Here is a 13,864-nt window from a genome sequence, read left to right on the forward strand (position 1 = left end):
CAGCATCCCATGGAGACCAGGAGAGGGCACCAGGCACAGAAGCAGCTCTGCCCAAGGGAAGCTTCTTGTTGAGCCTGTTGGCCAGGGCTCTGAGGAAGAGGACCATCGCTTGACACATCAATAGCTGTCAGAGAACCTGGCTTTGGTGATGCAGGGGCCAAGGTGCTGCTGGGAGGGGTCTGGCAGTATTGAGAGGGGCGGCAGCGTGACTTGCCCAGATCCACGGAGTGGTTCAGTGCACAGGGCTGGGTTCCTCCTTTCCTCCTAGGGATGCCAGGAGCTTGGATGGAGGCGACAGAGATGTCTCCCCATGGACCTGTCATACCCTGCCACCACCCTCAACATCTGCCCTACCACCCCAATGGGGAGTTCATGGAAGGCTCTGCTGGCCCCTTCTTGGGTTTCACCGAAGGTACCAGGGAAAGGGCAGAAAGGAGGTTCCCCCAGAGGAAGCAGAGGCCAACACTTCTCGCTCTGCCAGGAATCTGGGCTTGGGGTCCCAAGGGAGGGAGGGGGCCTGGAGGTAGGTTTAACAGCCGCTTTGCAGGAGAGACGGAACTACACAAAGTGGGCACTCGGAGAGCGGCAACCATCACTGCTATACTAGTGCGTGACATGCGCAGGGATGGGTTGTCCAGTGGTCCCCAAGGACGTGTACACACACCCCAAGGATACTGAGCTTCCTATTTAGGCTGGCAGTCAAGGAAAGACACCTTCGTCGAGGGATTTCTCTGCTCCAGGTGCCAGGCACTGTGCCGCCTGCTTCAAAAGTGTTGTCTCTTTCAGTCCTCCCAACACTCCATCCTGATTCCACTAACCCCACCTCCACTCCCCTGCTCCCACCCCCAGCCCTCCAGGCCCTTCTTGAGGCTGATCCTGAGCACTGCAGCCCACCTCTACCCCGCCTCCTGTGAGCACTGATAAGCATGCATTTGTCAGGGAGCAAAGGCCCCCAGTTAGTTAGCGTGGGTTGGTGTCGGTTGGTCGCGTATTTTTGTCTTCCTCTTCATGTAGACTGTAAACTCAAGGGCAAGTTCCATGTCTCGCTTTTGCCAATCAAAGCACACACCTTTATTGATGATACATACAAATGGTAGGTTTGGGTGGGTAAGGTTAAGTCAGTACAGCACACAAAAGGGGGGTGTACGTTTTTGATGAATAGGTTCACCATCCATCAGCTCGCAAAGAAGAAGCAGTAAATGAGAAAGAAGTCAACCTAGGCGGCAGCAAAAGCATTTTCAGCACAAGCTCCGATATGTGTCTGGTCTCCACAAAATGGTCCCGCTTAGACAGGGAGACCACCACAGGCAGGGCATCCCTCATGATGCTATAATAGGATGTTCTGTATCCACAGCTGGCAGCTGGAATGATCCCTTTACCACAGGAAGAAGGCCACAAGGGAGTGACTGACAATGCACATTGCCTGCAGACTGCAAAACCAAGAAGTTACTCCAAGCCCTGTGGGAACCCCTGCCTGGCCAATAGGAATGTGGTCCTCGATTTAGCGAGTGTAACTTTCACCCCGTGATGTGGTGATGGGCTAAGACTGGATCTTCAACAGCACCCACTGCAGATTCTTTGAGTGAGAACACATGCGTGTGTTCACCAGAAGGGTTTTGGGCAGATTCAGTTCCATTCTGTTTGAGATGGCCATTTAAGAGGCCAGGGTGTCCAGGAGAACCTGTCTGTTTCCGTTCCTCATAAAGAGGGACATGAATGAGAGCAGCATTTGGGCACCCAGCAATTCCCCTGCCAAGACTGGCTTTTCGGACAAACCCATCAACAGTTTCAAAACCTGAAGCTCAGCACATCCACTTCCCTCTGCTATCAAAGGAAACTTCAAGTCTGAAACGGACTTGGCAAGCATGTTATTAATAACTGTCATGCTTATTAACAAATTTAATCCGGCCTGCTGCAGAAATGAGTTGCAGCAATGTGACACAGTCTCCCGACACACTTCATTGATGTACATCTTAATCTGCCCCTGATTTTCAATACTTGCATTCAAGGTATCCAGAGCACATAAAGCTTTCTCCTTAATAGCAGGGTCAGGAGTGGGGATCGTGTTTCCAACAATGGAGAGGCTGGCCAAATCACTATTGATATTGTGGATAGATGAAAAACCAGCATCCTTGGGCTGAGCAAACCACATTTTGCCCTGAATGAAAGGACACTTGGAGAGGTCAAGAACACAACTGAAATTTCTAAAGCTTTGATTACTCCAAGTATTTTTATGTTCGTAAGGGAATGGGCGCTGTTTTACTGGGTGTGTTCGATTGGCCTTGCCCCCACCTGAAGGCCTATCTTCAGTGCCTCCAGGGGCCCCAGGTTCAGTCCAATCCCCATCCTCACTCCAGGGCCGAGCCATAGTTGTGAAATCAAACCAAATCTCAGGTTCCTCCTCATCCAGCTCCTGGTCATCGTCCCATTCCTCTTCCTCCTCCTCCAACTTGTTACTGTCATCTCTTCCTAATGTTAGTTTGTAAACACAGTAGCAGGCACCAGCCCCAATCATGAGTCCTGCTGCCATCCAACCCACTTCCCGAGCTCGGCCCATGCTCAGGTCTGTGCCAGTCTTTGGGTAGGATGGGAGAGGGACTTGTTCCACCTGATTGAAGAGGATGCTAAGGCCAGGGTGAGTAATGGTGGAGTGTAGTCCTCTTCAGCCTCTCTCAGGTTCCTGTAGCTCTCTTGTGATGAATCTATGGTTGAGAAATAGTATCAGGGCCTTGTGCTGTGTTTGAATTTGTGCCTCACTACACAAACAGGGTAGAGTTTGAGTTCTGGTTGAGAGAGTTGGATTATTAGTAACCTGTTTCTTTGTTATTTGTTTATTATTCTCTATGTACCATTGGGACCAACCATTATGCTTTCAGGCCCTACAGAAAAGGTCAGGAGATAGGGCTGTGCTATGCTATCCAGGAGGGTGGTGACATGGAGAGGCAAACCTTCAGGTAGTCTCCTCTGTCACACACCCCCACCTACAAAGCTTCACAGGCAGTTTTCCCCACCAACCTCTACCAAAGTCAGGTAAATTCCTTCTTCTTCCCTTGTCTTCGGTTGTCAGTGCTCCTTCCACAGAGATTGATGGACAGTCTGGCAGAAGGACAGATGGAAAGACAGATAGCCGGCTTTGAAAAACTGAAAGTGTGGTTGGATGGATCAGCACTGAGAACACAGGTCCTAATACCTGCTTTTCTGAATTTTCAGCCTTTGACTTTAAAATATTTTTCACACCCTCCTGACTTTTCTAACGGGGGTTTCCCCCCTTCCCCCCATATCATCCGCCATTTCCCCAGCAAAGGCCGCCACACCCCTTTCCCTGCACTGAGATGGGAGGGGGTGTGGAGAAAGAAGGGGCCAGGAGAGGGCGACTCGACCAGGCCCGCGCAGTTCCCAGCCCTTCCTCCTCCGCCACCCCCATCACCAACCCCCACCCAGGGTCCAGGGCTCATCCCACCCTCAGACCGACCTGCACGGTTCCAAGGCAGTTTGCTCCTTCCCTCAGGACGACTTTTGAGGCGTCCTATAGGCCAACAGACCTACAAACCTGCAAACAGGGAACCCAGGGGACGGAGTGTTTGGTGGACGGAGCAGCACTCGGGACACGAGTGCCCTAATTGTGGCACCTTTCTTTGGAGTCTCTGGAACCGCCATTCACTCCTCTAACCACCCGCCCAAAGTCCACCAGTTCTCTCTACTAAATGGGCACGAGGGAGGGGGGCGCTGGCATTTAGAAAATAGGCGAGAAGGGGACACAACCCGGATCAGCTCGAACCTGAATTCGTGACGCCCTTGGCCCTCTCCTACCCCCGCCGCCTCTAAGCAGAGCCCAGGCTCCTACCGACCTCGCGGTCCGGGACTAGTTTCCTTCTTCCTCCACACGCCTGCAGAGTAATAGGGGCTGGTACCCAGATGGAGGCGATTAGCAGGACTTCTGCTCTAGGCAGCTCTTGGTCACGTGACCACCACGTCACGAATGAGCTCTGGCTCCCAATTTCCACTCCCACAAGCAGTGCGGCAGGCGCCAGCCTGCCCCGTACCTCCCCCCTTCACACGGGGCCCTGTCACTCTTTTCCTCTATAACAATACCGTTAAGCCAGACGTGGCCTTGGCTCTCTGGTGTTCGAATTTGCCTTTCTCTAATTACAGGATGGGGCAGCATCTTTTCCTGGGTCAGCTGTTACTTATACTTCTTCTGGGGGGAAATTTCTTATCTTTTCCTTGGCTCTGAAACTCCTGCTCCCATACCTTCTTTTTCTACTCCTTTGCACATCCGGTTTCTGCACCAAAATTCGGGGGTTTGGGAGGAGTTGCATGAAAGGAAGCTCAAGTAGTTGTGAGGTTTTTATTAATATTTTTGATACATTTATGTTCTATTTCATGCTTTCTTTTTTATTGACTCAAGCTACACTATTTTGTAACCAGAAAATATAATAAATCTATTTCAGTTGGAGAAAAAAGAATTTAAGTTATGTACATATGTAGATACATATATATGTAATAAACAAGATTTTCCAGGTAATAGGAAGACCTCATTGATTTAAGTTAATTTATACCCTGTTGAAAATATTTTCTACTGAATTCACAGGAAATAGCAGGTTTCAAACAGCATATTAAAATTTAAAAACATATCCTTGCAAACACAACTAGTGTGCTTTCAATATGATTTATAGATTGATGGATAAAATGAATGTATAGTGAGGTGGTCAGTGTTTTAATCGTGGTCATTTTTGATACATGAACCACTCTCCCTTTCTTTGGCTGAACTCATAGTATTAAGTGTCAGATGGCTGAGAACTTCATAGAAAATCCTGAATGGCTTTCCTTCTGGCTTCAAAGGACATACTTTATGCAGACCCTAAATTCAGATTAATCTTACTGTTTAGATGAACTTTAGAAATTAGTAACTTCACAGATTAGCCTGTTTTTCACCCAAAAGTCTTTATTCAAAATCTATTCTCAAGTTTTGTAGTGTAACCCATAAGAAATCCATAAATTAAAGAATTCCCTGTTATCCCACTCACTGATGGAAATGAGGCCTAGCAGGTGGAATGTTCATTTAATCACAACATTGGTGAGATATCTCCGGGATCTGTTGTTCATGTACTATATGTCACCTTAGCAGCGGCTTGTGTTCAGCACCTTCCTGTGTAGATAGTGGTGAGGGTCTGTAAATGAAATCTTTGTCATTTTTACCTCACAAAAAGCACAGTTTACAGGATCCCAAGCAGTCGCCAGGAGAAAGAGGCCTTTTCACTCGCTGCCTTCTGTGACAATTTCACTGTACCACCCATACAAGCCCCTCAGAATAATCCCAGAACTCAGGGACAAAGTATGCAGAAACTAGTCTCCAGACATTCAGCTGTCCCTGCCAGGGAGTCATACTCTAAATATAGACCCTTCAGGCAGCTTCTTTCTTAGAACATTGAAATAAGACACCCCAGCAGGAAGCTCCCCTTGTAAGGGGCCCCTGTGTGGGGGAGGCCCTTTCAGGAGGTGAGTCAGGGAGCCCAGAGTGCCTTGCTGGTGAATATTCAGAAGTCAAGAGCACACCACAACTTTCTGGTCTTCCTCAAAACTTTTGTAGTCCAAATTCCTTCACCAGTATTATGCCATTTCTTTCTAAAACCCTTACAGCATTTCTTTTGCATCATCTCCTTATACTGTTCTTTTTGTCTCCCTTTATTTTCTTCTAGACGAGTGAATTCCATTTATGGAGTTTTACTAACAAATCTAACTGTTCATCATTCAATTTTTGGCTGCTAAGTACTTATATAAATGGCTTTTGCTTGTTTTGACCATATACATTAGAAAGAACTTAGGAGTATGTAAAGCTTAACAAAGCTTCAAGGACAAAAGCGCCACTCTTACCTCTCCTTACTAGTATAAAATATTTCCCTCCCCTACTTTGGTATGTTTTCCACTTATTCCAACATATAACTATCCTGACCGTCATTTTCCCAGTCTGTCAGACCTTTCCTGTTTGAGTCCACTCCATCTCTAAAACTTCCTATAAAACATGGGAATGATAACCCTTTCAGTTATCTTACTCCTTTGTCATTCAGATCCACAATTCTTACCAAGGAACCTAGAAACTAACATTTAAAATCTACTTTGCTCTCCATTATAACTATTTAAGGGCATCATCAACTATTTAAGGGCAGGTTGTTTGCCTGACATAACATTTCAAAAGCAAAAGAGGAAAATCCTTAAGCAATTCTTCAGACAAGCCTGTTAAAAGTTCCTGAGCCTGAAGAAGACTATGTGAAGCCACTGCCAAAAGGAACATTTTGGCTCAACTTGGTATGTAGTCACATGTGATAGGTGTCTTACAGAGTGCCCCCAAACACAAAAGGATCCCCAGATGGAAACACTAATAGGATTGTAGAGAGTGAGAAAAAAAATTATAGAAGATTATTTTAAAAAGCTGTATTACTTTATGTACTGTGTTATTTGTTTTTGTACTAAATAATTTGTTTTAGTTAACTTTGTTTGGTTGCAAGCAACAGAAGCCAAACTTGGTTAATGGAAACAATGAGGGAATGTCAAAGATCAGGGTCAGCTCTGAAGGGTATAGGTAGGAGGAATTCACAGATAGTCTCTTCAGGATACCACAATTCTGCTGATTTTCAGTGTTTTCTTAAATCTGTATTCAAGATTTAAATTTTAGTAGGAAAGTATTGAGTTGGTCTATTTTGGGCACAATGCTCACCCTTTTGCTGGGGAAAATGAAAGGGTATGTAAAACGTAATATGCACTTACTTTCTTTTCACAGGGATAAATGTAAATTGTTTCAGATATTGATTTGCAAGAGCCTTTTAACTACTTTGGATATTAACCCATTGTCCAGCTATGACTGAGATGCTGGGGGCCTATGTGCCACAGGATGTCTTAGTTGTAATTTTCACATTAACTAAACATTAGAGAGGTGCATTTTGGAAATGGTGATGCACAGGATTATATTCTAAGCCAGAGTTACCTGGCTTTCCTGACAGGATTCCACAAGGCTGTATATATAGTTCAGTGTCTTGTTCTCACTGTTGTATGATCAACCCCTGACTTTATCTGAAAGCAAAGCCCTCTATCAAGGAAAGAACCCCATTCATAGAGACTTATGTATAAATCGAGATCTGAATACCCAAACCCATGTATCTCTGCATTCTCTCCCAGTAAGTGGGACAAAAGGGAAGCTAAGTCTCAATAGGAGTGACAAATGAATAATTTACCCTGAGAAATTCAACTGTCAGGGGGTACTGGAGGTTTCTGTCAGTTTTACCAGTCCATTCTCCCTGTAGGCAAGCTACTATTTGGGAAGCCACAACCTCAGAAGGTTGCTTGGTGAGCCTGAAATCAGATCAAGGTCATTGGTTCACCTTAAGAAGTGGCTTTCAGCTAAGGAAGCTTGAAATACTCTTACACATTATGGTGATGGCTCTGCCAAGGAAAGCTGAATGTTCCATTCATCTTAGCCAAGACTCCCTCTCCCCAGACAGCACTTGGGTGGGAACTACCAATATTTTTCTCTGACTCTTCTTTTCATACATTCCTATTCTTGAATAAGCCCCACGCTGCACGTGATCTTTCTCCAAATACAGTATCACATAGCTGATTTGGTTTCTGTTTGCTAAATTTCAGTCATATCCAAGTACTTCCTCCTGGAAGTTACCCTGACAAGGATTTCTGTGGAGTTTTGCCTATTCCCAAACTTTCCAGTTTCTTGATTTGCTTCCATATTGTCTGTGGATTATAAAAGTTATACCGGGACAATAGCCTTATATCTGAACTATTAAGGAATATTCCATTGTAGATCCCATGTTCTGACATTATTTGATTACTTTTCCCCGTATAAAAAGTTCTATCATTTTGCTGACAGGTGAATCACAGAGTTCACCAAATCAGTCAGTGAAATTGTTTTACACTAATTGCTAGATGCTGATTTCAGGCAATTTGGTCTCAGTGGTCTCAGTGTTTCTCTAACATTTTATTTAAAGGTGATATTTCCTATTTGTACTCAAGTATATTTTGTAATGTTCTTTTATGCTACTTACTTTGTCAGTGTGCATGCCTTTTTGGACAGATATCCACTATGTAGCTGTGATTCCTACTCAATCTTTTCTGTGTTACTGGCTTCTGAGGGCTCCACGCCTCTTTCTTGCTGACTGATGCAAGTGTAAGTGTGTAGCTCTCCTGTTTAGAAGACTGGCCTCATCAGGAGATTTATGCAATTCTAGACACTTCAATGGGCTCATTTAGGGTTTGTGTTATGTGTTAGGCCTCAGAAGACATCAAGATGATTTGGAGTGAGGTGTGTAACACTCCCCACGAATGAGAAAATGTGGGGTTTTGGAGGCCATCACCCAACATCACTTTCCAACTCCCACTCTTTTTTTTTTTCTCTCAAATGAAAATAGCTTTATAGTATTTTTTTCCTCACAAAAGAATGCAGGTTGGGGGCGGGAGAGGGCAGAACAAAAAGAACAAAAATGTGTTAAGAAAGTAAAAAACACGCTCTCACTACAAGTCTCCTTTTCTGATGGCTTTTTCGTTTGAGATCAGGGACTAGACTTCAGAGGAAATGGTAGACATTAATAGCTGGGAGGAGGGGAGGTTAAAGGAGAGGTTGCTGTCCCAGGAGCTTAGGGGAAGGAAGAGGCAATTTTTCAAAAAGTACAAGTGGCCAGTAGCCCCTGGGGAAGATGCTGTCCCTTCCTGGTAATCCGAGGAAGGCAAACACAACTACAGGGAAATGGGGTTAGCAAAGAAGAAAGAGTAACGAGGCCTGGTGTGGGGGAGGGAATAGAGGGGGGCGGTCCCTCTTCTGCCGCACTGCTGGTGGGAGGGGAAATTAGGGACCCGAGTTGGTGGATGACGTAGGTCTCACGTGACCAAGAGCTGACGTGTGCAGAAGTCCTTCTTGTTCTGGTCCTTGTTCCCGTCTGAGTACCAGCTCCCCATTGCCCTGAGGGCTAGCAGGCCTGCGGCAGAGGGAAAGAGGTGCAGGAGAAGGAAATTGTCCTGGATTCTTGCAGGTCAGTGCCTGGGAGATTCCATAAGGTGGGGATGGCCGAGGGTGTAGGGCGGAGACCTTCGCGGGTCCTGAGACGCCTCCGTCGTCTCTTCCTCTCCCCGCCGGCTTTCCAAGACATCTGTCCCGCCCGCAGACCATTTTGATGCTATGAAATGGTGAGCAGGGGGCTGTTTGGGGAGAAGCACAGAGATCCGGAGTTGGAAATCTGCTGGGAGCCGAGGCTGTAATCCGGAAAGGGAGCTGTGGCCTGGGTGTTGGCCCCCAGTCCTTCAGGACAGTGCTGGCGGAAAGGTTGAACATTTGGGGAGGGGGAAGGTGCAAAGTGATGTGTCAGCAGAACGCTGAGAGTGGTTAATAGGGGTGGGAAACCTTTGACAACCAGGCCTCTGAATTAGGAAAGAGTTTCATGTTCTGGGGACTGGTCGTCCACCAAGAGCTCTAGTAGCAGCCGTTTTCCGTCTTTCTGATTGTGGCTGTGTCTTCCTGACCATGGCTCTGTGTCTAGGGGGTCCAAGACTCTCCTGGATTGCCAGTCTTTCCGTAGGTTGCGACACTACACCAGGCAAGAGAAGAGGAAGGAAATTAACCCCAATTGGTGAAGGTCGATTTGAGGGTAAGACTCTCTGGAGACCCTAAGAGGGGCGGTGGTGGGGTTAGGGAGAAGCCAGAGATGGCAATGATCTAGGTTAGGGCTGAGTCTGAGTGTCTTTCTTGTACTCTCCGGACTGTGGTGAAATGGCGTTCAGGGTGTGTGTGTGTGTATGTGTGTGTGTGTTGCAGGGGAGGGGGTGGGGGTGGGGGTGGGGGTGGAGGAGAATGACAGTATGGAAACCTATCAGAGAGTTTGTTCATAATCCTCTCTCAACAGTACTTAGTCCGATGTTTTCGATCTGTCATCCTGCAGGTCTGCTGTAGCAGGTGGCACCACTTGAAGAGAGGGAGGAAGTTTCCTTGGATCAGTAGAGGTCGGTGTAGGCGTGGGGGCTGCCTGGAATGGGGGAGGGGCTGGAAATCAGCCGCAGTTGGATAAGCTCACTCAATTCTACCTTATTTTCCTAACATCCCTCCCATTTCAGGTTAGGGAAGGGGCAGGCTTGTGCATGTTTTGGATGGCATAGAGGTTAAAAAAAATCTAACAGCCTGGATGGTGAATCAGGAAAGCTACGGATGTGAACAGTCAATCCATCAAAGTCCTTAGTTCTCACCAGCTGTGGTCTCTCTGCAGATCGCAAGGGTTGTTGGGCGTGGCACACCTCCAGGGAAGGGAAGAAGGGACAAACTGTCTGTCTGGAGGAGGTTAGTGTAACAGTGTCATTCCCTGGGGACACCCGAGGTTGGGGTGCTGAGGCCTCAGCAGAGACTGTGGGCTCCATAGCCTTTATCTAGGCTTGGGAAGAGGGTGGGTTAGGGAGGGTAGGGGGAGGGTGAAATGAGGAAGATACAGAGGGTTTATTAACAATCTACATTTCATACCAGCTACACATTTGTTATGCTCCCGTCCTTCTGTGCAACTCTCTGTGTGGGGCAACACAAGAAAGAAACTCAAATCCCATTTCCTTCCTCCACTCCCAGGTCCACCTCCAGTATCAGCTATTGTGTCCTTGAAGTGGCTGAAGACGATCACCTTCCACAGCCTTGCACCCAGGCCCATAGTGCTCCTCTCCCAGCCTGAGTGAATACTCTGTTCCTTGGTCCCTGCTATTGTCAGGGACGATTGCATGGGCTACGCCAGGAAAGTAGGCTGGGTGACTGCGGGACTAGTGATTGGGGCTGGAGCCTGCTATTGCATTTATAGACTGACCCGGGGAAGAAAACAGAACAAGGAGAAAATGGCTGAGGGTGGGTCTGGGGATGTGGATGATGTTGGGGACTGTCCTGGGGCCAGGTACAATGACTGGTCTGATGATGATGATGACAACAGTGAAAACAAGGGTATAGTGTGGTACCCACCTTGGGCCCGGATTGGGACTGAGGCTGGAACCAGAGCAAGGGCCAGAGCAAGGGCCAGGGCTACTCGGGCTCGTCGGGCTGTTCAGAAACGGGCTTCCCCCAATTCAGATGATACTATTTTGTCCCCTCAAGAGCTGCAGAAAGTTCTTTGCTTGGTTGAGATGTCTGAAAAGCCTTATATTCTTGAAGCAGCTTTAATTGCTCTGGGTAACAACGCTGCTTATGCATTTAACAGAGATATTATTCGTGATCTAGGTGGTCTCCCAATTGTTGCAAAGATTCTCAATACTCGGGATCCCATAGTTAAGGAAAAGGCTTTAATTGTCCTGAATAACTTGAGTGTGAATGCTGAAAATCAGCGCAGGCTTAAGATATACATGAATCAAGTGTGTGATGACACAATCACTTCTCGCTTGAACTCATCGGTGCAGCTGGCTGGACTAAGATTGCTCACAAATATGACTGTTACTAATGAATATCAGCACATGCTTGCTAATTCCATTTCAGACTTTTTTCGTTTATTTTCAGCAGGAAATGAAGAAACCAAATTTCAGGTTTTGAAACTCCTTTTGAATTTAGCTGAAAATCCAGCCATGACTAGAGAACTGCTCAGGGCCCAAGTACCATCTTCACTTGGTTCCCTCTTTAATAAGAAGGAGAACAAAGAGGTTATTCTTAAACTTCTGGTCATATTTGAGAACATAAATGACAATTTTAAATGGGAAGAAAATGAATCTGCTCAGAATCAATTCAGTGAAGGTTCACTTTTCTTCTTTTTAAAAGAATTTCAAGTGTGTGCTGATACGATTCTGGGGATAGAAAGTCACCATGATTTTTTGGTGAAAGTAAAAGTTGGAAAATTCATGGCCAAACTGGCTGAGCATATGTTCCCAAAGAGCCAGGAATAAATTCTTAATTTTGTAGTTTAGAAGTAACACACATTGTAAACTATTCCTTTTCTCCACCTTGTTTATATGGTAAAGGAATCCTTTCAGCTGCCAATTTTGAGTGATTAATATCATTGTATAATCAATGCTGATTTTTATCTGAGTTGATCTTCAGGTCTAAGCTGGATGAATGAATATCACTACCTGTTCTGAAAACATGTTTGTTGCTTTTTATCTCGCTGCCTAGATTGAAATATTTTTACTATTTCTTTTGCGTAAGTGACAGTGAACTAGTTTTTCATAAGTAAGCTCCCTCCTGTCATTTGCATTAACTTGATTTGTATATCATCAATAAAGTTGTGTATTAATGCTGAACAAAACAAGAAGAAAGAAAGAAACCAGCCTTGTCCTTTGGTTTATAATATAGTTGGAGAGGTAAGAAAAATACAAACAAATAGATAACAATATCTGGACCATATACTCATTGTCAAATGTGCAGTCTCAGAGCACTGAGGAAGCAAAGGCTTCTGTGGGATACAGTAGTCAGCTACAGATTCATGGAAGAAGAGGCTATTTAAAATGAGTCCTGAATGGTGTACGTAGTTAGGGCATTCCAAGAGCTGGAGTGAGGGGGCACTAGGGTGAGAAAGGCATGGAGGTAGGAACCCTTTTCCTATGATAGTGAGGATACTAGTCTACTTAGAGTAGAGAGTGTGGGGAATGGAAGTAAATAAATTTGGAAAGCTGAACGAAGCCAGTTTGTGGAGAGTTGTTTGAATATTATCCCACTGAACACCAAGAGTCAAATATTTTTGACTAGAAAGAACAATTGGAATTCATATAGAGATTCCTCTCTCACCAACTGTGCAGCATCTGCGAGGGTGTGGGTAAATGGATCCTATCAAACTCTTGTGGTAGGAATAAGTTTACACTGAGTTTGCCCAAGATTTGTGGAGGGCCATTTGGTAATACATATAAGCCTTAAAGTTTGTTACTCTTTTGTCCTAAGGAAATAATTGAATAATTGGCTAAAGGCTTTATGGACAAGGCTTTTCATCCCAGCACTGTCCAAAACAGTAACAATTGGAAACAACTAAGTGTCTAGCACACCAGAATGGTGAAATAAATTCAGGAATGTTCACACAGTATATAAGATAAATATGTTGATCCAAATCCATGTTGCCAGGAAAAGATATTCATCCTGCATTGTTAAATGAGAAAGGTAGTTTAGATAGCAGTATTCATAGAATGATTCCTTTTCCTTTTTGAAGATAATAAAACATATTTTAAAGTAGACACTAACAATTACGGAATTATAGATACCCCAAAAGTAACTGTCTATATTTGAGTGGAAGGATAATGAGTGATCTTTTACTTTTTTATTTTTTATTCATCTTTATATTTTTATTTATATAAAATGAGTATTGGTTTTTTTGGAAATTACTGAAAAAGAAAGTGTTGGCAATGAAGCAGGTGATTGGAGCATGTACTGAGTGGAAAAAAAGAATTTAGATTAAAAATGAGATGGCGTGAAGTTTCCTCTCTGAAATGATAGATGAGTGATGAAGATGGGGCTTGTCATGAGGATTAAATTAAATACATGCAAAATACTTTGAATGTTCTGGTACAGAGCAGTTAATTAAGAAAAATAAGCACTCTTAATTCCCTAGAATGCAGGGTTGATAGTTTTTTGGGGTGGCCTTTGTTTTGTTGGGGGCATTCTGCCATGTGTCAGTGTCATTTAATAAATAAGAACAACAATAAAAGTTAGCATTTATTAAGTGACTACTGTGTAGAGTTCTGTGATTCCTCCAAGACAACTGTTAAAATAATTTCTCAAAGAATAAGATTTCCTTATTTCCAAGGGCTCAGTGTTTCTTCAGACATGATCTCACCAGCTTTCGCAACATATTCCAAGTGAGATCAGGGAAGGGTAAAATCATCCATTCAGTTACCAACTGCTCTCAGCCCCAGGCTTCTATATACTTACCTTAAT

The 13,864-nt window shown here is 44.8% G+C and overlaps 2 protein-coding genes across 9 annotated transcripts; one reads left to right on the top strand and one right to left on the bottom strand.

Annotated features, from left to right (window-relative positions):
- Positions 1-1,041: 1,041 nt before the first annotated feature.
- ARMCX6 (armadillo repeat containing X-linked 6) lies at positions 1,042-3,990 on the bottom strand. Of its 5 annotated transcripts, none has more exons than XM_027053871.2 (4): positions 3,849-3,989; positions 3,473-3,550; positions 3,022-3,141; positions 1,042-2,702 (listed from the first exon to the last, which is right to left on the bottom strand). In XM_027053871.2, exon 4 carries the CDS (start codon positions 2,555-2,557, stop codon positions 1,655-1,657), a length of 903 nt encoding a protein of 300 aa, XP_026909672.1. In that variant the 5' UTR covers positions 2,558-2,702; positions 3,022-3,141; positions 3,473-3,550; positions 3,849-3,989; the 3' UTR covers positions 1,042-1,654. The 5 variants fall into 5 exon arrangements, with proteins under 5 accessions (XP_026909672.1, XP_026909668.1, XP_026909669.1 ...); XM_027053867.2 differs by having other exon boundaries at positions 3,016-3,141; XM_027053868.2 differs by having other exon boundaries at positions 3,016-3,141; positions 3,779-3,897.
- A 4,881-nt stretch (positions 3,991-8,871) lies between these two features.
- On the top strand, positions 8,872-13,653 carry ARMCX3 (armadillo repeat containing X-linked 3). Of its 4 annotated transcripts, none has more exons than XM_027053864.2 (5): positions 8,872-9,032; positions 9,565-9,644; positions 9,936-9,996; positions 10,257-10,327; positions 10,604-13,653. In XM_027053864.2, the coding sequence occupies exon 5, from the start codon at positions 10,750-10,752 to the stop codon at positions 11,887-11,889; it is 1,140 nt and encodes a 379-aa protein (XP_026909665.1). In that variant the 5' UTR covers positions 8,872-9,032; positions 9,565-9,644; positions 9,936-9,996; positions 10,257-10,327; positions 10,604-10,749; the 3' UTR covers positions 11,890-13,653. The 4 variants fall into 4 exon arrangements, with proteins under 4 accessions (XP_026909665.1, XP_026909667.1, XP_026909663.1 ...); XM_027053862.2 differs by having other exon boundaries at positions 8,877-9,032; positions 9,537-9,644; XM_027053863.2 differs by lacking the exon at positions 8,872-9,032 and adding an exon at positions 9,079-9,186 and having other exon boundaries at positions 9,537-9,644.
- Positions 13,654-13,864: the final 211 nt, after the last annotated feature.

The sequence above is a fragment of the Acinonyx jubatus genome, chromosome X, assembly GCF_027475565.1.
Source record: "Acinonyx jubatus isolate Ajub_Pintada_27869175 chromosome X, VMU_Ajub_asm_v1.0, whole genome shotgun sequence".
NCBI lineage: Eukaryota > Metazoa > Chordata > Mammalia > Carnivora > Felidae > Acinonyx > Acinonyx jubatus.